Source organism: Lepidochelys olivacea (assembly GCF_965140295.1).
Source record: "Lepidochelys olivacea isolate rLepOli2 genome assembly, chromosome: 2".
Taxonomy (NCBI): domain Eukaryota; kingdom Metazoa; phylum Chordata; order Testudines; family Cheloniidae; genus Lepidochelys; species Lepidochelys olivacea.
Window position 1 is genome coordinate 243009756 of NC_140412.1, and position 23125 is coordinate 243032880.

Consider the following 23125-nt stretch of genomic DNA (forward strand, 5'->3'; position numbering starts at 1 on the left):
CTCTACCATGTATTGGTCAGTAGAGATGTTGTACCCAAGGCAGGCCCTTTCGAAGTTTTCTAAGAAGGCCTCAGTATCATCACCTGCCTTGTAGGTGGGGAACTTTCTGGGATGGGAAGTGGTACCTGGAGAAGGATTGCTAGGGTTTGTTGGTATATTCTGCTGGGCCTTTATCCTCTCCATCTCCTCCACATGCTTCCTTGCCTCCATTTCCCTCTTGTGGGCAGCCTCCTGTACCTCCTTCTCCAGCCGCATGAGTTCTATCTGTCTTTCATGTTCCCTTTGTTTTTCCTCAGCCTGAAATTTGGCTAATTCCAGCTGTAGTCGAGCTGAGGATTTGGCCATTCTAACCTCTCTGTTTTTAACTAACTTTACACCCGAGGTTTAGAAATAAACAAACAAAACTTGGCTGTAAACTTTTGCTGTGCTGGAATAGAGTACCTATTCTCTGATAGTGATTGTCAGCCTACAGAAAAAAACAATTCCCTTGTCTCTGCTCTGGGCCCAAATTAAAGCAAAAAACCTCCAACTACTTGGAAAACTGCTTACCCAGCCCAAAGAAAAAAAAAAATTTCTTTTCAAACCTGTGCTCCTTGTAAAACAAAAAAAAAAAAAATCAAAATCCTAAAAAAAAACCCTGCCACTTTTGTCTCCAGGCAAATGGGTAGAGCACACACCCCCTATTTACTTTTAGGAAGAAAAGAAAAAAAAAAAAACCTCTGGGTTGGAAGACTGTGAATTTCCCTGCAGGAGTTAAGTACCCTGCCTCCAGGCAAGAAAACCTGCAATTCACAAGATAATCCCCTTTTGTCTCTGCTTGGCCACAAAGCAGAGAGAAACCAAGCTGCTTTCAGTTTCAAAGCTGCCTTCTGGACTTCCTAAAAATTCCTTTTTAAAATCTGTATTTCTAGTTCAAAAAATCTCAACTGGATCTCAAAATGATTTCAGGTTAATCCCACCACTGTGCCACCATGTCAAGGTTCCTCCCCCACTCTGAACTCTAGGGTACAGATGTGGGGACCTGCGTGAAAAACCTCCTAAGCTTATCTTTACCAGCTTAGGTCAAAACTTCCCCAAGGTAACAAATATTACCCCCGTTATCCTTGGAATGGCCGCTACCACCACCAAACTAATACTGGTTACTGGGAAGAGCTGTTTGGACGCGTCCTTCCCCCCAAAATACTTCCCAAAACCTTGCACCCCACTTCCTGGACAAGGTTTGGTAAAAAGCCTCACCAATTTGCCTAGGTGACTACAGACCCAGACCCTTGGATCTTAAGAACAATGAACAATCCTCCCAACACTTGCACTCCCCCTTTCCTGGGAAATGTTGGATAAAAAGCCTCACCAATTTGCATAGGTGACCACAGACCCAAACCCTTGGATCTGAGAACAATGAAAAAGCATTCAGTGTTTTACAAGAAGACTTTTAATAAAAAATAGAAGTAAATAGAAATAAAGAAATCCCCCCTGTAAAATCAGGATGGTATATATCTTACAGGGTAATTAGATTCAAAAACATAGAGAACCCCTCTAGGCAAAACCTTAAGTTACAAAAAAGATACACAGACAGAAATAGTTATTCTATTCAGCACAATTCTTTTCTCAGCCATTTAAAGAAATCATAATCTAACACATACCTAGCTAGATTACTTACTAAAAGTTCTAAGACTCCATTCCTGTTCTGTCCCCGGCCAAGACGACTACAGACAGACCCTTTGTTTCTCTCCCTCCTCCCAGCTTTTGAAAGTATCTTGTCTCCTCATTGGTCATTTTGGTCAGGTGCCAGCGAGGTTACCTTTAGCTTCTTAACCCTTTACAGGTGAGAGGAGCTTTCCCCTGGCCAGGAGGGATTTCAAAGGGGTTTACCCTTCCCTTTATATTTATGACACTGGGTAACTCAGATCCCACCCCATCTAATATCCCATCACAGGCCATTGGGCCTATTTACCATGAATATTTAATTACCAAAACCATGTTATCCCATCATACCATCTCCTCCATAAACTTATCAAGTTTAATCTTAAAGCCAGATAGATCTTTTGTCCCCACTGCTTCCCTTGGAAGGCTATTCCAAAACTTCACTCCTCTGATGGTTAGAAACCTTCGTCTAATTTCTAGTCTAAATTTCCTGGTGGCCAGTTTATATCCATTTGTTCTTGTGTCCACACTGATACTGAACTTAAATAATTCCTCTCCCTCTCCAGCATTTATCCCTTGGATATATTTATAGAGAGCAATCATATCTCCCCTCAACCTTCTTTTAGTTAGGCTAAACAAGCCAAGCTCCTTGAGTCTCCTTTCACAAGACACGTTTTCCATTCCTCGGATCATCCTAGTAGCCCTTCTCTGTACCTGTTCCAATTTGAATTCATCCTTCTTAAACATGGGAGACCAGAACTGCACACAGTATTCCAGGTGAGGTCTCACCAGTGCCTTGTATAACAGTACTAAAACCTCCTTATCCTACTGGAAATACCTCTCCTGATGCATCCCAAGACCACATTAGCTTTTTTCACAGCGATATCACATTGGCAGCTCATAGTCATCCTATGATCAACCAATACTCCAAGGTCCTTTTCCTCCTCCGTTACTTCTAATTGATGCATCCCTAGCTTATAACTAAAATTCTTGCTATTAATCCCTAAATGCATGACCTTACACTTCTCACTATTAAATTTCATCCTATTACTATTACTCCAGTTTACAAGGTCATCCAGATCCTCCTGTATGATATCCCTGTCCTTCTCTAAATTGGCAATACCTCCCAGCTTTGAATCATCTACAAACTTTATTAGCACACTCCCACTTTTTGTGCCGAGGTCAGTAATAAAAAGATTAAATAAGATTGGTCCCAAAACCGATCCTTGAGGAACTCTACTGGTAACCTCCCTCCAGCCTGACAGTTCACCTTTCAGTAGGACCCGTTGTAGTCTCCCCTTTAACCAATTCCTTATCCACCTTTGAATTTTTCTATTGATCCCCATCTTATCCAATTTAACTAATAATTCCCCATGTGGTACGGTATCAAACGCCTTACTGAAATCTAGGTAAATTAGATCCACTTCATTTCCTTTGTCTAAAAAAATCTGTTACTTTCTCAAAGAAGGAGATCAGGTTGGTTTGGCATGATCTACCTTTTGTAAAACCATGTTGTATTTTGTCCCATTTACCCATACTCAAGGGGAAAAAATTTCATCCTCTCCCCTATGGAATAAAACCTTGAAAATCCCATAATTACAAAAGGTTTCCTTTCTAGAATTCAATAAATTCTAAAATACTTAAGTTTATTGCTTCCAGGTTTTCTTACCATGTTGAAAGCTGCAGTATTTTCCTTGATGATAAACTGAGAAGGTGCAAGATATTAAAGGTTAATTTAGGATCATAAGCAGTTTAAAACCCATTTGTTTTTACAAAAGTGTCCTGAGATTAATAGCAAAATTAATAGCAGAAAAAAGTTACTAACCTTTCATAACTGTTGCTTTTTGAGATGTGTTGTTTATGTCCATTCCAATGTAGGAATGTGCTCCCCCCGAGCACCACTGCCAGAAAGTTTTTCCCTCAGTGATATCCAGTGGGTCAGCTTTGGTGCCCCCTGGAGTCGCGCTCTCATAGCACCGGTATGAAGACCCCTGCTGACCCAACGCCCCCTACATTCCTTCTTGCGAGCTAACTCTGACATAGGGGTGCAGTGGGGGTTGGAATGGACATGAGCAACACATCTCTAAGAACAATTAATGGAATATTGGTAACTGTTTTTTCTTCTTCAAGTGCTTGCTCATGTCCGTTCCAATATAATTGACTCCCAAGCAGATGTAGGGGGAGGATTTGGAGTTCATTGACAAGCAGACTGTAGCACGGCTCTGACAAATCCAGCATCATCTCTAGCCTGCTGAGCAATAGCATAGTGAGCCAAACATCACACTGCTGCTCTCCAGATGTCCTGGACAGAGGGACCTGTGCCATGAATGCAGCTATAGATGCTTGTGCCCTTGTAGAATGTGCCATCAGGACCAGAGCAGGGACCTTCACAGATTGTAGCATGTGCAGATACAGGAAGTTATCCATGATGAAATTCTTTGGGCTGACACCAGAAGACCCTTCATCCTGTCTGTTGAGTAGTTTTTCAAAATGATTTAGTCCTTTCTATGTGGAAGGCAAGTGCATGCCTGACATCTAGCAAGTGAAGTCTCTGCTCCTGTTTATTGGCATGAGGTTTCACATAGAATACCAAAAGGAATATGTCCTGGTTACTATGGAATTATGACACCATCTTCAGGAGGAAGGCTGAGTGAGGACGCAGCTTGATCTTATCTTTGAAAAATACCGTGTATGGGGGTTTTGAAGCAAAGAACCATAATCTCCAAGACCCTTCTGCCAAAGTAATGGCCACCAGAAAGATCAACTCTCAGGACAAGAGAGCAGAGAACATGTTGCCAAGGGCTCGAATATGGGTCTTATGAGCCTCAACAATACCAGGTTGAGATCCCAGTTTGGGTTGTCATACCTGGGGGCACAGTATGTCGAGTCCCTTGAAAAAAACAACTACATATCGAGTTTGCAAAGATGGACTGGCTGTTTACCCACAGGTGAAATGCCAAGACTGCTGCCAGGTGGACTAATTGATGACACTGATCGTCCTTACTGGTTCAGCTGTAGTAAGTAGTTGAGAATGAATGACACTGACGACTGCGTGGGCAGGACACCTTTCTGTGCCGACCAAATTGAGAACCTTTTTCCACTTTGCCAGGTACGTAGCTCAAGTGGACGGCTTTCTGCTCCCTAACAGAACTTCTTGAACCGGTCTGGAGCATGTTAGCTCCGAGGGATTCTGCCATGGAGCTTCCAGGCCATGAGATGAAGGAACTCTAGGTTTGGGTGACACAAGCAACCGTGGTCCTGGGATATCATGTCTGGAACCTGAGGTAACTGGATTGGTGTTTCCACTGACAGGTTGATGAGGTAGTGAACCAGTGCTGTGTTGGCCAGGTCGGGGCTATTACGATGACTTGCAGTCTGTCCTGTCTGATCTTGAGCAAGACCTTGTGTATGAGAGGAATGGGTAGAAATGCATAGAAAAGATGACACGTCCAGGGCAAAAGGCAGGTATCTGTCAGAGGTCCTGGGCTGTCGCCCAGGAAAAAGCAGAATTTGAGACGCTTTCTGATGTGCTTCATTGCAAACAGATCTATTTGCGGAGTTCCCCACTTCTGGAAGATGACTTGTAGGACCTCTGGGTGAATGGACCACTCACGCTTGTTGGAGAAGACCCTGCTGAGCTGATTTGCTAGTTCGTTCTGAAAACCCAGCAGATAGAAGGCCTTGAGGTGAATTGAGTGGACTATGCAAAATTCCCATAAGCCAAGTCCCTCCTGGCACAGGTCTAACACTCCTATCCGCTACATGTGGTTGGAACGCCTGGCAAGCCAGATGAACTACCCTGAGCTCTCTGACACTGATGTGACGAGAGCTCTTCTGGAGACCAGAGGCCCTGATTTCTGAGGGACCCTAAGTGAGGTCCCCATCCCATCGCCAATGCATTTGTAACGAGAGACACTGATGGTTGGAACCTTGAGAAAGGTACTCCCGGGCACACCACTGATGGGTTTAGCCACCATTCGAGGGAAGTAATCACCAACAAGGGAACTGTAATGACCGAGGCTAGATTATGTTGGCATGGTGAATATACCGATGCCAGCCATGCCTGGAGGGGTCTGAGATGAAGTGTCACATGCTGAACCACAAAGGAACAAGATGCCATGTAGCCCAGGAGCAGTAAGCAATTTCTTCCTGTGGTGACAGGGTGATTCCTGGGTCTTTCTATAAGCTTTTTTATTGCTTGGAAACATGCTTCTGGGAGAACTCTGGCCTGTACTGAGGCCAGAATTGCTCCAATGAATTCTATCCTCTACTGGGAAGAAGGTGGATATCTGCACATTTATGAGCAGACCTAAGTCCTGGAAGGTCGACTGTATTAGTCCCACATCTGCCTCTACTTGAAGTCTGGACTGACCTCTGACCAGCCAGTCGTCAAGGTACTGCTAAACCAGAACCCCTTGTCTCCTCAGGAAGCATGCAATGACTGCCATGCACTTCATGAACTTCCAAGGGTCCACCAAGAAACCAAACGGGAGCACCATAAAATGGTAGTGCACATGGTTCACGACAAATTTGAGGAAACTTTTGTGCCCCTGGAAGATGGCAATAAGCATCCTTTAAGTTGAAGGCAACGTACTCGTCCCCTGGAGACCAAGGAGACCATGCAGAATGTCAGCTTTTTCATGAATCTGTTGAGGTTTCGCAGGTCCAGAATGGGTCTGAGACCACCACTGGCTTTCAGGATTAAGAAGTAGCGGCAGTATAAACTCTGGCCCCCTTATCTCTGTTGGAACCTCCTCCACTGCTCCCACACCTTTAGGAGTAACTACACCTCTTGGGCTAGAACCTGCTCATGAGAAGAGTCCCTAAACTACAAAAATGAAGGATATATCCTAGCGCTATCATGCATAGCGCCCATTGGTCTGAGGTGATATGGACCCATGCCCGATAGAAATGGGATAACAGGTCCACAAAACCTGGGGAATTTGGATCCACAAACTGTCCAGGCACATTGTCCCCTAGCATCCCACCTCAAAGCCTGCTTTGACCCTGCCGAGTGTCTGGGGGGTGTAGACGCAGGTGACAACTGTGGCCCCTGCTCCTCCTCCTGCTATAGCCCTGTCGAGCAGGTGGGGGGAAGAAGTGAGCCATTGACTGTGGCCTATAATGCTTCCTCACAGGGGCCAGATTCACCAAGGGAAGGTCATGCCTGACTAATCTAATCGCCTTCTATGATGAGATTACTGGTTCTGTGGATGAAGGGAAGCAGTGGATGTATTGTTTCTTGACTTTAGCAAAGCTTTTGACACGGTCTCCCACAGTATTCTTGTCAGCAAGTTAAAGAAGTACGGGCTGGATGAATGCACTATAAAGTGGGTAGAAAGTTGGCTAGATTGTCGGGCTCAACGGATAGTGATCAATGGCTCCATGTCTAGTTGGCAGCCGGTGTCAAGTGGAGTGGCCCAGGGGTCGGTCTTGGGGCCGGTTTTGTTCAATATCTTCATAAATGATCTGGAGGATGGTGTGGATTGCACTCTCAGCAAATTTGCGGATGATACTAAACTGGGAGGAGTGGTAGATACGCTGGGGCAGGGATAAGATACAGAGGGACCTAGACAAATTGGAGGATTGGGCCAAAAGAAATCTGATGAGGTTCAAGAAGGATAAGTGCAGGGTCCTGCACTTAGGATGGAAGAACCCAATGCACCGCTACAGACTAGGGACCGAATGGCTAGGCAGCAGTTCTGCGGAAAAGGACCTACGGATGACAATGGAAGAGAAGCTGGATATGAGTCAGCAGTGTGCCCTTGTTGCCAAGAAGGCCAATGGCATTTTGGGATGTATAAGTAGGGGCATAGCGAGCAGATCGAGGGACGTGATCGTCCCCCTCTATTCGACACTGGTGAGGCCTCATCTGGAGTACTGTGTCCAGTTTTGGGCCCCACACTACAAGAAGGATGTGGATAAATTGGAAAGAGTCCAGCGAAGGGCAACAAAAATTATTAGGGATCTGGAACACATGACTTATGAGGAGAGGCTGAGGGAACTGGGATTGTTTAGTCTGCAGAAGAGAAGAATGAGGGGGGATCTGATAGCTGCTTGCAACTACCTGAGAGGTAGTTCCAGAGAGGATGGTTCTAGACTATTCTCAGTGGTAGAAGAGGACAGGACAAGGAGTAATGGTCTCAAAGTTGCAGTGGGGGAGGTTTAGGTTGGATATTAGGAAAAACTTTTTCACTGGGAGGGTAGTGAAACACTGGAATGCGTTGCCTAGGGAGGTGGTGGAATCTCCTTCCTTAGAAGTTTTTAAGGTCAGGCTTGACAAAGCCCTGGCTGGGATGACTTAATTGGGGATTGGTCCTGCTTTTGAGCAGGGGGTTGGACTAGATGACCTCCTGAGGTCCCTTCCAACCCTGATATTCTATGATTCTATGAAGGCCCAAGGACTTAAATGTGGCAGAGAGTCCCAGGAGTTGAAATCGTACCTGATCAGGAGCGCCTGCTCATTGGTGAGCATGAGCTGGAGACCTCCTGTCGAACAGACCTTCTTCCCAAAAAGGTCTAACTTTTTGGTGTTAGTCCCTGTTAGCCCTGCCTTTTTCACTTGTAGGCTGCCAACACAACCAATGAGCCTGGCGGTGGGTGAGTGTACAGGAACTTTAATCCCTTTGTCAGGACAAAGTATTTTCTTTCAGTCTTTTTTGCTGTCAGCTGAAAGGATGCCGGGGTCTGCCACAATGCCCTGATGGGGTCCATAATGGCATCATTCAGGGTCAAAGCCACTCTTGCAGGGCCTGTTACTTCCAAGATGTTCACAACAGAGTGGGAGGACTCTCTAATTTCCTCCACCTGGATACCCAGGTTCTGAGCTACCCTCCTTAAGAGCTCTTGATGTGCCTTACAATCCTCCTGCAGAGGTGTACTATCAGTTCCCGCAACCGCCTCATCTAGGGAAGAGGAGGATGACGTCTGGACCAGCATCAGGCCCTACTCTTCACCTCTGGTACTGGCTGGGTCCCGTGATGCCAACTCCTGGTACACAGCACTGGCCTCAGTATGGAGGCTGAATCATGTTCTGGTGATGGATGCGGTGTGGGGTTTGAAGCCACTGAATATGACCTCCTAGAATGGGAACCTGTCTGTGCTGGAAATACCCAGGTGTTTCAGAAAAGCATTTGCACAGGGAACTGCCACTGCCCTGGTGGTCATGCTGCAGGTGGGATCTCTTGGCTTGGATCCATAGGGGGATAGTGCCTGCTGGAATGGCAAGGCCAGCTCCTCCACAAGATGCAAGACTACGCCTCTGAGGATCCTGCTGGAGACCAGGGTGAAGCAGTGTCAACCGATGCCAGTGAGCAGTGCTGGGAGGGAGGGGACCGGGCCTGTACCATCATGGCTGGTTTCTCCTTCAAAACTATCAGAGGCCTCGAGCCTGCAGAAGACTTCCTCGTTAGTGCTGCAACTGACAGCTCCTGTATGGCTGGGGATGTGGGTACTGGTAGCATGAGTAAGTCCCTCGCTGCCACGAATGACTCTAGCATTGACAGTACCAGTAGAGTCGTGGGGCTACAATGCCTCTCTTGAGGCAGCAAGTCTATCGGCATTGGACTCAACAGCTCTGGTTATCAGTGCCACACGGTAGACTGACGTGGGTCGCACCCTGGCAGTGTCCCTCTATCCTGCTGACCTCGGTGTTGGCGATCGCCCTGTGTCGGTCTTCCTTTATTATTTCCTAGGCACCGGCAATGGTGAATGGTGCCCACAATCTCCCACCAATGCATCTTTCTTCGGCACCAGGGATGTTTGACAGAGCCAAGGTTCCTTAGACGCAGTCAAAGTGTCTCGCCTCGATGCCGGAGATGAGGCACAGCACCAGGTGTCCTGAAGCAAAGCTGGGGCACTCCTTATCAAGGAGGTTAGCAGGGTTCTCTAACTAATAACTGAAACTTAACTATTAAGTTCAATCAATTTAAGGAAGCAACCAATCAGGAAGAGGGTGTTGAGAAGGATGGATTTGGAAAAGGAAGGTGCCAGCACTGTCATAGCCTTTCTGCAGCTTTGATCAGGTACACACCCAATTTAAACTTTAAGATTAAAGTTAAATCAAGACAGAGAGAGAGAGAGAGAGAAGTCCACTGAGGAGTACTTGCAGAAGCAAGAACAAGTCGTGGTTCCAACACCACCACAGGTAGTAAGAAGGAACTGAGGGGGCCATAGGGCGGCAGGGGCCTTTATACCAGCACTATGAGAGTGTGACTCCAGACGGCACCAGAACCGATCCGGCAGATACCACTAAGGGAAAAATTTTACACTAGCAGAGCTCGGGGCAAGTACACACCCTACATTGGAATGAGCATGAACAATCACTCGAAAAATTTAATTTTAATCTTAAAGTTCAAATTGGGTGTGTACATGGGAGTTCTGGCAATCTGAAACAGAGACCAACTTAACATTAGGCCAGCACTGCGTTAAATTGCAACACAAGGAATGTACATTATGGTCCTGAACTTCCTAACTTGATAAAGACTGGGAGGAGTGCCGTGCAAGAAAGAAGCACCTTGTAGTGATTTTAAATGATTTTACAGAGCTAGTCAGCATCGCTCTTGTTGAATCTCACATCCAGAGTCAGCTGGAGCGACAGCTGTGATGAGCAGGCCTGAAGGCTGGGGCACTCAAAGCTGACAATGGAGAATCCCAGGGGCTCTGCTGACCCTTCCCCCCGGAAAAGTAAAATCTGAGCAACAGCTCCTACTTAGCTGCCAAGAGCTACAGGTGTTTACAACAACATCCAGTGTGGTAAAAGAAAATCTCATCTTGGATCCTGGCAGGTACAGAAGGCTGAGAGCGATGCTCAGGTAACACTTGGGGGATTTTTAGTTCTTGCAGCAGAATGAAGGACATCTGAGCACCCCCTCCACATCACTCTTTACGAGCTCACTTTCACTGCCCTCACACTTACTGCAATGACTGTTTCTGAGCACGGAGGGCTAAATATAAATATATTTGAAATATTTAGGTCTACACATATAGGACCTGATCCAAATCTCATTGAAGTCAATAGAAGAATACCCTATTGACTTCAATGGTATGGATCTGGTCCATCGTTGTATTTCATTATTAATATAGAAGGAACTGTCATCTTGATTTAATTTTAATCTTAAAGTTCAAATTGGGTGTGTACCTGACCAAAGCTACAGAAAGGCTATGACAGTGCTGGGACCTTTCTTTTCCAAACCCATCCATCCCCCCCACCCATTTCCTTGTGGGTTGCTTCCTTAATCCTTCACTATTTGGAACTGATGTGATTTCTAGATACAAAGCCAATCTCCAACAGTGTAGGGGATTCAGAGAAAAGAAAACAAAAATGGAAGTGCAAAGCAATTTCTGATACTGAAAAGGAAATGAAAAAATAAACACACTCCAGAGAAGTAAATAAGAGATTTGTATCTAGTGCAGCAAAAAGAGAAGGAAGAATTTTATCTGCCAGGCTCTCTTGTTGACAAAACAATCCACAATATAGGTGTTTCCATGACATGTATTAATGAATTAAGCATCCAGACAGCTTGAATGGAAGAGGAAAATGGAAGGGAATACTTATTTCCCATTTAAAGAAAAACTGGGTTTTTTTCAGCAGAGCATGTGTACGGTTTGTTGAACCAAGTGACCTATTTCTATGATTATTTATTGCTTTTAATACACAGCTTAATGATATTCTCCCACTCTTATTCTTTGGAAAGATACATGAAAATAGTGTAAGTTATCCAACTGCATCATAGGGGGTCAACTCCACACCTCAGGGAAAGCCCAGCAGTTTTTGAGACCCAATTTGATAGCTGCCTTGGACTATCCCTTGTTGAGAGAGCAAGGATGGCTGCCATGAACAACAACTCCCATCCCACATCTCTCCACTTTGCCGGCCTCTAGGGGAATGACATCTACAGCACTGCTCAAAAGCACCCTGATGAAGAGTTCAATTGATTTTAGACATCTCTGGTATGGAGAAAAGAGGAAACAGTCAAAATGGGCAAAAAATGGAAGTGAGGAATTTTTTAAAATTTCAAAACAGCAGCATAGATTAACATGTGGGAAAGAGTGCCAGAATCACAATCCCATCTGAAGCAGCGACAAAAAGGTAAGACTTGATAGAATACGACTAGAACTAATATGCTGCAGTGCCTTCAATCCCTAAACACAGTAACTGATGCCAGGAAGGTGACAAGCTTCCAGGTGGATCTCGTGGCTGATGAAGAAGTCCCATAGATGGAGTGCCTCTTGGCAGAGAGCCAACAAGTGCACTCCCCCTTGCTTGCTGATGTAGAACACCACAGCTGATGTGGTCCATCAGGACTCATACAACCTTGCCCGACAGGTGGGGCAGGAAGACTCCACACGCCAGCTGGACTGCTCGGAGCTCTTTGACGTTTATGTACAACTTCACCTCCTCCGGGGACCACATCCCCATGTGTCTGGAGGTTGCTGAGATGCGCACACCAGCCAAGCTCCTAGGTGTCCGACATCAGCTCCGATGGAGTGACGGAGGCTGTCGAAAGGAACCCCTTCCAGGACTGTCCTGCGGTTGGTCCACCATTGCAGCAAGGTAAGTATTGCCTGGAGAATGGTAACCATCTTTTCCAAGGGGTCTTGGGACTGGGAATAGACCATCCACAGTCATTGTTGCAGGAACTGCATCCAGAGCCTCACCTGGCAAGTGCATGCTGCCATGTGATCCAGCAGATGCAGTCTGCCCTTGATGAGCCAGTAATCGAGGTACGGGTAGATCTGGATACCCGGGCATCTGAGGTAAGCCACATCCACCGATATGCACTCAGTAAATACTCTCGGTACTGGGTGGTAGTATAAGTATTCATGCCCCTTGTTGGCATAAAGTACTTGCATTCGGCACTCAGAGATAAGGGCCAAGGAAGAGGGGGTCTGCCACAGGGCATCAGTGATTTTGGAAACCCCTTCATGAAGGGGTAGGGCCACCCTGGGGAGACCGAAGGGGGCTCCAATGAGCCTATCTCTCTAGTCCCGAGGCATGACAGCTTCGCGTGGGCAAGCGATGGCAAGACGTCTCTCTCGATGGGGAATGGTACCACTGAGGCGGGGACACACGCATAGGTCTCAGAGAAGGTTTTCCCCCCCAAGACTGAGATACCGCTGGAGCCGGTGTGGGCGGCACTGGGAGCACCAGGATCTCCTGAGCTGCTTGAATGGCTTCGGGCATCAACTGCACCTGAAGCTGGCTGGGGCCTGCACCGCTATCTGGAGTTGCAGGCAAGTACAAGATGGGCTGCACCGCTAGACTTTATCTGGGGCCTGACTTCCTGAAGGGGGAGTTGAGCTGCCCAGCACAGGTCGTGGGCTTGCCCCCAGCCCTCTCCTTTCCCTTACGGGAGGTATGAGATCATCCCTTAACATTCTTCTTCAGCTTCATGACTGGAGTCGTGGAGGGACACCAGTGCCGGCTCGTTGATGACGCCAGGGGAGCACTGAGCGTGGAGGCCACGGTGCTTGGTGCGGAATCAGACTGCTGCTCCAGGGCCTGAGTGAGTGCCGACTCCATTAGTAGCACTCTTAGATGGATATCGCGCTCCTTCTTCGTCCTATGTTTAAGGGACTTGCAGATACAGCACTTGTCACTTATGTGCCCCTCACCTAAGCACCTTAGGCAGCTGGCATGCGGCTCGCTGATGGCCATAGGTAGTTTGCAGTGATCGCAGGGCTTAAAGCCTGGGGACTGGGGCATGCCCCGTCCCCCAGCTGAGTCCCGTTCGGGACTAACGAAGAGTTGAGAACTACTACTAAGGGTTTAACTGAGAAACTACTCATTATATATAACTATTTTACACATTTTCAAAGTTTGCAAGAACAGAGAACGAAACAACACTAGCTGAAGCAGCAGATGTTCCAGCACCGTCACTGGCGGCAAGAAGGAACTGAGGGTCGGGGGGAGCCAGCAGCGCCCCTTATACTGCACCATGCGGGCGCCACTCCAGAGGGCACCAAAGTCGGTCCCTTATGGATACTGCTAAGGGGACAACGTCCGGCACCAATGCATGTGGCGAGCGCACACACCTACTATAGACTGGACATGAGCAAGCATTCGAAGAAAGAAGTCTTATGAGTTGTTCCCTGAAGGTGGCATGGACCTGCACGGTATACAAGGTAGCTTGGCTGACATTGCATAGGGAAAAAGAACACACTCGGATGGGTAAAAGAAGCCACCTTAAAGAGCAGAAAGTTCAAATAAGTATGTACAAAATATCTGAGGGTAAGACGATTGTTTCAATGATGTGTGGGGATGAGAGGGCCTGGGAAGGCAGAGTCCTCTCTAGGCATGTCTACACTGCAGTTAAACACTCATGGCTGATCCACGTCAGCTGACTTGGGCTCGCGGGGCTCCCCCATCATAGGATCTCAAGACCCCTGGTTCCAGATTGAGCCCGAAGGTCTACACTGCAATTTTACAGCCCAAGCCTACTGACACAGACCAGCTGCTGGTGTTTAATTCCACTGTAGACATACCCACTGAGGCTCTTGTGGAGTGGAAAAAATGGCAACAGGGAATGGCCCTGGAAGTGCATGCTCTTTAAAATTTCACTGGCTCACCAGGTCAATGTTCCATGCAGGTGGCCAGTCTGTAATGGTTAAGAAACCATCAATATGAATACACAAAAACTCCTCCTGAAAACTGAAAAAAGGGGGAGTTTTCTGACACACACAGTCATCTTAATGAATGCCACCATGTCTTATGGACTAGTACTAAGAATAGCCAAGCATCAGGTGAGAAATTTTAGGTACAGAGTGAAAAAGACTTCTTCTTTAGAATATAGGAGGATTTAAGGCACAACATGCTGAAAAGGGTGCAATGTACTGCTAAATGTTTCACTGTAAAGATGATAGCACACAAAATGCAGTGTCATGAACCATGTGATTACTTTCATTTTACTACTGTATTTTAATACTTCCTTCACTATATTGATTTTCAAATACAGCTAATATGGTGCAGGGGGGATTATTCCCTCTACTGTAGCTACTGAAATATTCAAAATGAAGTTTGGAACACATTTTCACACCTGTTGGTTATTTAAGTAAATATAATTATAAATTAAAAATATAAATACAATATTTTAAAGGAGAACAATACAAAGTAAAGGACTAACAACATTGGAAGTAGCTTAAAAGGGAATTTATTTATGGTATTTAAATGCAGTACTGTGAAGCAAACAACTTGGTTCACAGACAGCGCACCCGCTGCTGAACTGTCACTGCCTGACATCCTGTCTTATCTGCCAAATTGCTCATTAGGTTTGGCAATTTTCACCTGCGCCTCCAGTTTATATTTCAGCAGGGAATAAACATCAGTCTGTTTTAACAGTCTTCTGCAGTGAGCTTCCAACCTCCTCTCAGAAGCAAACAGGCGCACGCAGATACAAAACATGTTGTGTTGTGTATGGTTATAAAAAAATCCAGCTCAACAACTGATGAAATACAGCAACAGGAAGTTTAGCTTACTATAAATAATAATAATACAAGGAGAATGGGCTAGAATAAGAAATGTAACTGTAGTAAGCACTTCTATGGATGGCTGATGCTTTCACAGTATTGCCCAGCATTATTCTCATTTTCACATTTAGGTGGAAAGATCCAATTTGAGCCACCCCCATATGTGCACAGTATATGGTTATGTGTTTGTGCCTGGGGAAGATGACAGTCCAGCTGGACCTTATCCATCTCACCTTTTTTCCTTTCTGAGGGAGGATTGGTGGTGTGACTTATAAACAAAATGGGTAACATGGCAACCAGAACAAAGAGATGAAAATCTCAGCAGGCCCTTAATCCCCAGCGTAGACACTGCCTCAGAACAGAGACCACTATATACCACTTGCATCCAGGTGAACGGTAGAAGATGGGGACAGCAACACTTTGCAACTGAACCCCTGAGAAACACAGCCCAGCTTGTGGGCAAAAAAGCCCCAGAGATGTAAAACAAAATGTCGAAAATGCTATAAAACAATTGCAGCCAGAACACTGTTTTTCATCTGTTAGAAGTAAAATATTCACTGCCAACCCTGCAATTAACTAGAAAATTACAATAATTATAGCAATTTTGTATCCCATCTCCAATCCAATTAATAGATATATGACCTTGTCAACATGTAATAATCAGGATCTGCATCTACCACAAAACTAGAAGGGTTTTATATACTGAATAGAAGTTACACAGTAAGAACATGATTATGTTAAATCCTGTAAATACCATTTGTATTCTATGCTTCCCTTCACAAGTTAAAAAGAAAATACAAGAGGCATATTATTTCTATTTTCAACATGTATTCAAATAAAATACTTGAAATAGGTATGTCTAATATCGGATAATGTTATTGGATTGGCTTCTATGCCATGGGCTGGAACTCTTTATAACACAAAATGCATCTCATTGCCAACATACAAAGAAATACATTCTAAAGAGTAAATGGAACATCTCTGATTGGTATTAACATATTTATGCCAAAATATTTCACCCATTTTATTTTTGCATGCGTTCACAAAAGCACTTCAAGATGCTACATTTCATAAGTGTTATAATAATACTTTGCCCTTGTCTAGCACCTTTTTATCATGGGATCTCAAAGCACTTTACAGTCACTGCGTATCCTTCAACATGTTTGTGAGCTACTTGTGTATCATCATATACATTTTATAGAATAATCAACTGAAGTGGAGTGCCTTGTCCAATGTGTCACAGTAGCCTTGATACAATAATCACTGTGTAGATGCCCTGGAATACTAACAACACACAGCAGAGTGCACAATGGGGGGACATGAACGTCGTCGTCAGAGGCACAGAACCTCTCTGACCCAGGACCACCAAAGCAGGAAAGGCTGAGTTCCTGCCGGGTCAGGGTGAAAGGAGGGAAGATCGAGCTTGGGCCCAGGGCCCGATTGAGAGAGGAAAGATCGAGCTCCTGCTGGGGCTGGGTCCAGGTAGAGGGAGTGAAGATTGAGCTCCTCCTGAGACCAGGTGGGGAGCAGGGCCAGTGAGCTCCTCCCAAGCTGGTTGTAGGGGGGGGGGGGCAGTGAGTTCCTGGGGGGCATGTGCCCCCCAAAATAGGACAAATTTAAATTCCTGAGCACACCCCTGAAAACACACCATACACCCACCCTAAGGGGGCATCAACACAGAAAACATTCATTAATGTTTGCCTACAGTTGGGAACTCCAGAGGACACTGCTACTTGCAGGGCTCAGGCCAACAACTGGGGTGTGCATTTGGCAATGCTATATTTCCATTGAATAAATGCAAAGTCAGTCAGTAGTACAGCTGGGAGTAAAACACAAGTACACATATTTCTCCTTTAGCCACTTGACCATACTCCTTCCCTAAGCTATTTTGGGTTATTTACAGAAGCTTAAGGTGTATTTTAAAAGAGCTGCACCACAATTCCAACTAGTGAGACTGCAGCTTACTTTAAAATGTTATTCCCACATACTTGATACAGACAATTCTTACAGATAAATCCTTTAGAAAAAAATCCTAATAGAAAAAAACAAACTTTTCTAGAGGCTTTTTTAAAATCAATTTTATGAAAAAAATTATATTTTGCTTAAAATTTTACATGATAGTTCAAAAAATCAATGGAAAAATATTCTCTGTTGATTTACACAAAGTTTTTAAAAGGTATTTCTTCTTTTAAAAAAAAAGCCATTCCATTTTTACAGAAATCTATGTGCTTTATTAATATTGAATTCTACATGAGTTTTCCACAAGGGAATCTCTATATTATATATCAGATGTCTAAGTAAGATGAAGTATAACCCTTGTGCAAACTATTTTGAGTTAAGTAATATTCCCAACATCTTCCCTGCACACAGATTAGGAGGACGAATGTAAATTAAATAAATAAATGGGGGGGGGGGAGAATGCTGGTGGCTCCTGGGGAGGGTATATTAATTACCATCTTTCTAGTTTTTTGTTTTGTTTTGTTTGTTTTTTTGATTTTTTTTGTGTTATAACTTAAGACTAAGCCAACACCCAAAAAAAGGAGAGCCCCCCCAAATTTTTACTATTTATAATATAATAGTGCACAGAGACCCCAGTAGAATCATGACCACATTGTGCTAATTGCTGTACAAACACAAAGATAAATGTAGTTCCTGCCTGACTGAGTTTACAGTCTTGAACACATAACACTCCCAGTTTTGAAATAAACAAAATAAAAGACTTTTCCGACGGTTTATAAAAAGAGGATTTTACTATATGCATCACCAGGTGTTTCAGCTGAAGGGTGGTAAGAGTAACATACCTGCATTCCCAGATTTGGGGGAGAGTGCACCTACTGCTGTTTATAGTTCCTTTTTACCCCTTTCATCTTCATTATATAAATCAAAACTGGCAAACTGGAAACTACACACACAGCAACTTCACTTGGAGATTTTGCTGTAATTTTCTGTGTTTATGCAATTTAAAACTGGAGAGAGACAAAAAGAGCTTATTGCTGTTTAAAGCCGCCTATATCCAATTTATTAAAATGGAGAGGTTTATTTGCTTGCATGCACCAAACATTTACCCAGATTCTGAACTTTAATCAGCTTTTGATCAGGACAGATAATGAATCATATTCCCAACAGCAGTAACGGATAACAGAAGCTGGCATCCTCGTAAATTAAGATGAAATGTGCAGAGGCAATGAGAGTTTTTACTTACTTGCACGAAGAACTGAAGGTGTGACCTCAATTTCACTTGTTGCTTGATAAGGCTGAAAGGCTGACACAGAGTTGGAGCCAAGTTCACTGCCAAAAATCTCTGGACTTTGAGTGCCCGTCGAGCTAGCGCTGGTGCCATCACCACCATGATGTGGATCTTGTTCATCAAATATGGCTACGAGCTGTGAAAGCCAATGTAATCTATTGTTAAAAAGACAGCAACATAAATGTGCCATTGTAAATCAGCACTACATTATCCCTTCTTTAACCACCTAAATAGGTGAGGGCCAAGTCACTCCATGGGTTGTCCTCGTACCTACCAATGGCAAGTCCACCAGGAATGTGGTACGGTCATACAGGCTCAGTGCCAAATAACACACCCCATAAAATGAGCAGGACTGGGCTGAGAAAGGACAGGCTGACCAGGATGGAGTCACATCTGTAAAAAAAAAGGTTCCTTTCTCTGGCAACCCCCTGGGAGATGCCTTTGGCCCTATCTTGCAGTGAATAAATCAGCATCACCTCTTGTAGATGCAAAGGGGCACAATTTGTACTCTCCTGTACCCAGAGGGTAGAATGTGCCCTGAAAGTATAATGGTAAGTAACAACAGACAGCATTATTAAATAAATGTGTCTGACGAGAAAGTATACACATCAAGAAATACTAGTGTATGTAATGAAGGATATGGAATGTATGGAGCCATCCTAAAATGTTTTAATTGTTATTAAATACTGCACATTATGTATTTTAATACAATATGAGTTGTGTGCATCTCCAGCAGAATTTCATTAACCAACTCCCCAGAGATACTTCTGTCTTTGCACGAAGGAGGATTTCCAAAGGTTGGCATAAAATATAAAAACAGTTGCATTTAGAGCTTGATAAAGATTTATACAAGTCACTTTAATTAAAGGGAGACAAATTCCCTAAATCTATTCTCACTGCAACACAGAGAAAAAAATTATATATTTAAATGAGTGTTAGATATTTTTCCATAAGAAATACATGCCACATTTATTTGGAATGAAAATTATCTATCCAGTTTTGTCAGCTTCAGTGAACCATTTTAAAAACAAAAGGCAGGTTCCATATGAACTCAAGTTTAAAGCTGAGAACTTCAAGGAGGAAGATTATGTTGTTTACCAGTACTCTCGTGCAACTCTAAACTGCTTTGTAATGCAACATCTAACAAGCACTTCCAAGAAAGTATTGCCTCCGACTGTCCAAGCTAGAGGTTGAAGGGACACAGACAACATAAAATCAGATTTCTCTTTGAAAATTGTTTACCTACTATTATTCTAAGACCTAAAATTACCACAATCAAAAGAGATTATAAAAAATATATATTTTCTTTAGTTTTTCCAGTTTGTTTTATTTGTGAATGGACATCATTTGCACAGTTAGTTTCATTGTTGTTTGTGTGGTACCTTGATAAAACAGGGGCAAGAAAAATACTTATAGACATTAGAATATGTGATTTTGAAACCAGAAAACTTGGGATCTCAAGGTATCTGAAACAACTTTTAACACTTTTTTTTTAAATGACTAGATTTAAAGGTTGTCAATGTCCCTTTAACTGTTGCAGAGGAAGAAAATCTCTCAGGCACATCCAATGTGCCCCTCACTATAGTATCTGGCGTCATGGGCAAAAGAGTAAGAATGACGTGGTGGGTAGAAGCTCAGTACTTTTTCCAGGTGAATTTGAAAGGCAGGGACCAAAATAAGAACAGAACTGTGATAGCAGACAACTAATATATTTCTCTTTCTCAATTCATGAAATCACACACAAAATATATCTTCCCTTCACACCAAAGGTATATGAAGGCTGCAGAGAGGTTTCCTCTTCAAATTATTACTAGGACTGTCAATTAATCACAGTTAACTCACATGATTAACACAAAAAAAGTAATCCTGATTAAGCACAGTTTTAATCGCAAACAGTAGAATACCAATTGAAATTTATTAAATATTTTGGACGTTTTTCTGTATTTTTAAATATATCGGTTTCAATTACAACACAGAATACAAGGTGTACAGTGCTCACTTTATATTTTTATTACAAATATTTGCACTGTAAAAATGATAAAAGAAATCGTATTTTTCAATTCACCTCCCACAAGTACTGTAGTGCAATCTACCGTGAAAGTGCAACTTCAAAAAGAAATTTTTTTTACATGACTTTGTTTTTGAGTTCAGTTATGTATATCTTTACAGCCTACAAGTCCATCCAGTCCTACTTTTTGTTCAGCCAATCACTAAGAGAAACAAGTCTGTTTACATTTACAGGAAATAATGCTGGCCCCTTCTTATTTACAATATCACTTGAAAGTGGGAACACGTATTTGCATGGTACTTTTGTAGCTGGCATTGCAAGGTATTTATGTGCCAGATATGCTAAACATTCATATGCCCCTTCATGCTTTGGCCACCATTCCAGAGGACATGCTTCCATGCTGATGATGCTCATTAAAAAAATAATGCTACAATTACTTAGTGACTGAACTCCTTGGGGGAGAATTGTATGTCTCCTGCTCTTTTTTACCCACATTCTGCCATACATTTCATGTTATAGCAGTCTCGGATGATGACCCAGCATATGTTGTTCGTTTTAAGAACACTGTCACAGCAGATTCGATAAAATGCAAAGATACCAGTGTGAAATTTCTAAAGATAACTACAGCACTTGACCCAAGGTTTAAGAATCTGAAGTGCCTTCTAAAATCTGAGCGGGATGAGGTGTGGAGCATGCTTTCAGAAGTCTTAAAAGAGCAACAATCTGATGTGGAAACTACAGAACCTGAACCAACAAAAAGGAAAATCAACCTTCTGCAGGTGGCACCTGACTCAGATGATGAAAATGAACATGCATCAGTCTGCAGTGCTTTAGATCGTTATCAAGCAGAACCCATCATCAGCATGGATACATGTCCTCTGGAATGGTGGTTGAAGCATGAACGGACATATGAATCTTTAGCGTTTCTGGCATGCAAATATCTGTTGCATAAATTCTTGCGATGCCAGCTACAACAGTGCCATGTGAACCCCTGTTCTCACTTTCAGGTGACATTGTAAACAATTAACGGGCAGTATTATGTCCTGCAAATGTAAACAAACTTGTTGAGCGATTGGCTGAACAAGTAGGAGGACTGATTGGACTTGTAGTCTCTAAAGATTTATATTGTTTTGTTTTTGAACGCTGGTTTTTTTACATAATGCTACATTTGGAAGTTCAACTTTCCTGATAAAGAGATTGCACTGCAGTACTTTTATTAGTGAACTGAAAAATACTATTTCTTTTGGTTTTTATAGTGCAAATATTTGTAATTAGAAATAAATAGAAAGTGAGCACTGTACACTTTGTATTCTCTGTTGTAACTGAAATCAATATATTTGAAAATGTAGAAAACATTCAAAAATATTTAAATAAGTGGTATTCTATTGTTTACCAGTGTAATTAATCATGATTAATGTTTTAAATCATGCAAATAATCACGATTAATTTTTTAATCACTTCACAGCCCGAATTATTACTAAGACTTCAGTGTCTTCATAAATATACCAAAAGCACATTTTTGGTACTCTGTGAAGCATCATAACTAATGGAAACTGATACTTGTAAGCACGTTTTGTGATTTTTATCCTCAATGTTATTTACTTATTTTTAGCTGATACATGAATTTACAAAATTCAGTAATTCACAATGGCTCAACCTGGGAGTGTAAATTTGCAGGCTTCTATTGACTATGACACTGAGGAGTGGGAAGAATAGTCTTACAGCATCAGGACATGAAAAATACATTTAAAAATTTCTCGAAGGGACACAAACTGTTTTTTCCCCTACAGAATGTGTATAAAACTGTGTCCCAAAATTACATTTTGTTCCTTTCAAGCTAGCTGACAAATGTTCTTCGATTTCTGGCATGATAATATCTTTTACTGTAAGTTGCCTCCAGGTATCTCTGTATTCCAACTAGTCAGTCTGTAACCTAAAGACTATACTAACTGTACAAGCCCTGAAAATTAGCATTTCCCATTTCAAGTTTCCCCTTTGGTCCCTGCACATCTCAGCAGTTATTCACCAATTCTGACAGCACCAAACTTCCTTCATAAGTTTTCAATTCCATCGAAAAACACATCGAGTTATAACATTTCTACACACTACTGGGAAAAAAATATAAGCCATATTCCAGTTCTGAGATCCTGATAACTTCATTTTCTTATTCTACAGTAATGGTTTGTGGTTCAACACATCAGGCTTACCCTGCTGCAGCATTTTGTACATTTACTGTAGAACACATTAGTAATTTTATAAGATTATCATCAATATCATGCTCTCTAATGATAGTCTAGAAAGTCTTCAGCTCCGGGGGACTTGCAATGAGTGGATTCAGACCTTCCAAAACTGGTGTTAGGGCAATGGTGAGGTTGTAGGAGCACAGAGTAGAAGAGATGTGCTCCGTTAAACCAATGAGCTCCTCTTACATTTGTCCACTCCTGAGCCACTGTTTTTGCATGAAAAACACTCTTGACAAACAACCAGCTCAACGTTATCTTCGAGAAAGCTGTCCATTCATCAGACTTCACACACCTAGGGCTTCAGGACCTATTCATTAAGGATGGAGAAACCATTTTTGTGCCCATGAATCCCCGGTATGCACAACAATAATTTAACCTGTGTTCTCTGGGAACCCATGCTTTCATTACATGTTTATATATATATTAGATGTACAGATGTCCTGCAAGAAGCAGCCTGGGATGCCAGCTACACTTTGAGGCCAAACATGCATTATTCATCTGACACAGCATCTGGGAAAG

At 43.2% G+C, this 23125-nt stretch overlaps 1 protein-coding gene across 13 annotated transcripts in view; it reads right to left on the minus strand.

Annotated features, from left to right (window-relative positions):
• PARD3 (par-3 family cell polarity regulator) overlaps positions 1-23125 on the minus strand; it is a 658792-nt gene that overhangs the window by 405363 nt on the left and 230304 nt on the right. For all 13 annotated transcript variants that reach the window (XM_084618459.1, XM_084618465.1, XM_084618467.1 and 10 more), the window contains exon 3: positions 18311-18491. In XM_084618459.1, coding sequence (XP_084474585.1) covers positions 18311-18491 — 181 coding nt within the window. The remainder of the gene's footprint in view (positions 1-18310; positions 18492-23125) is intronic.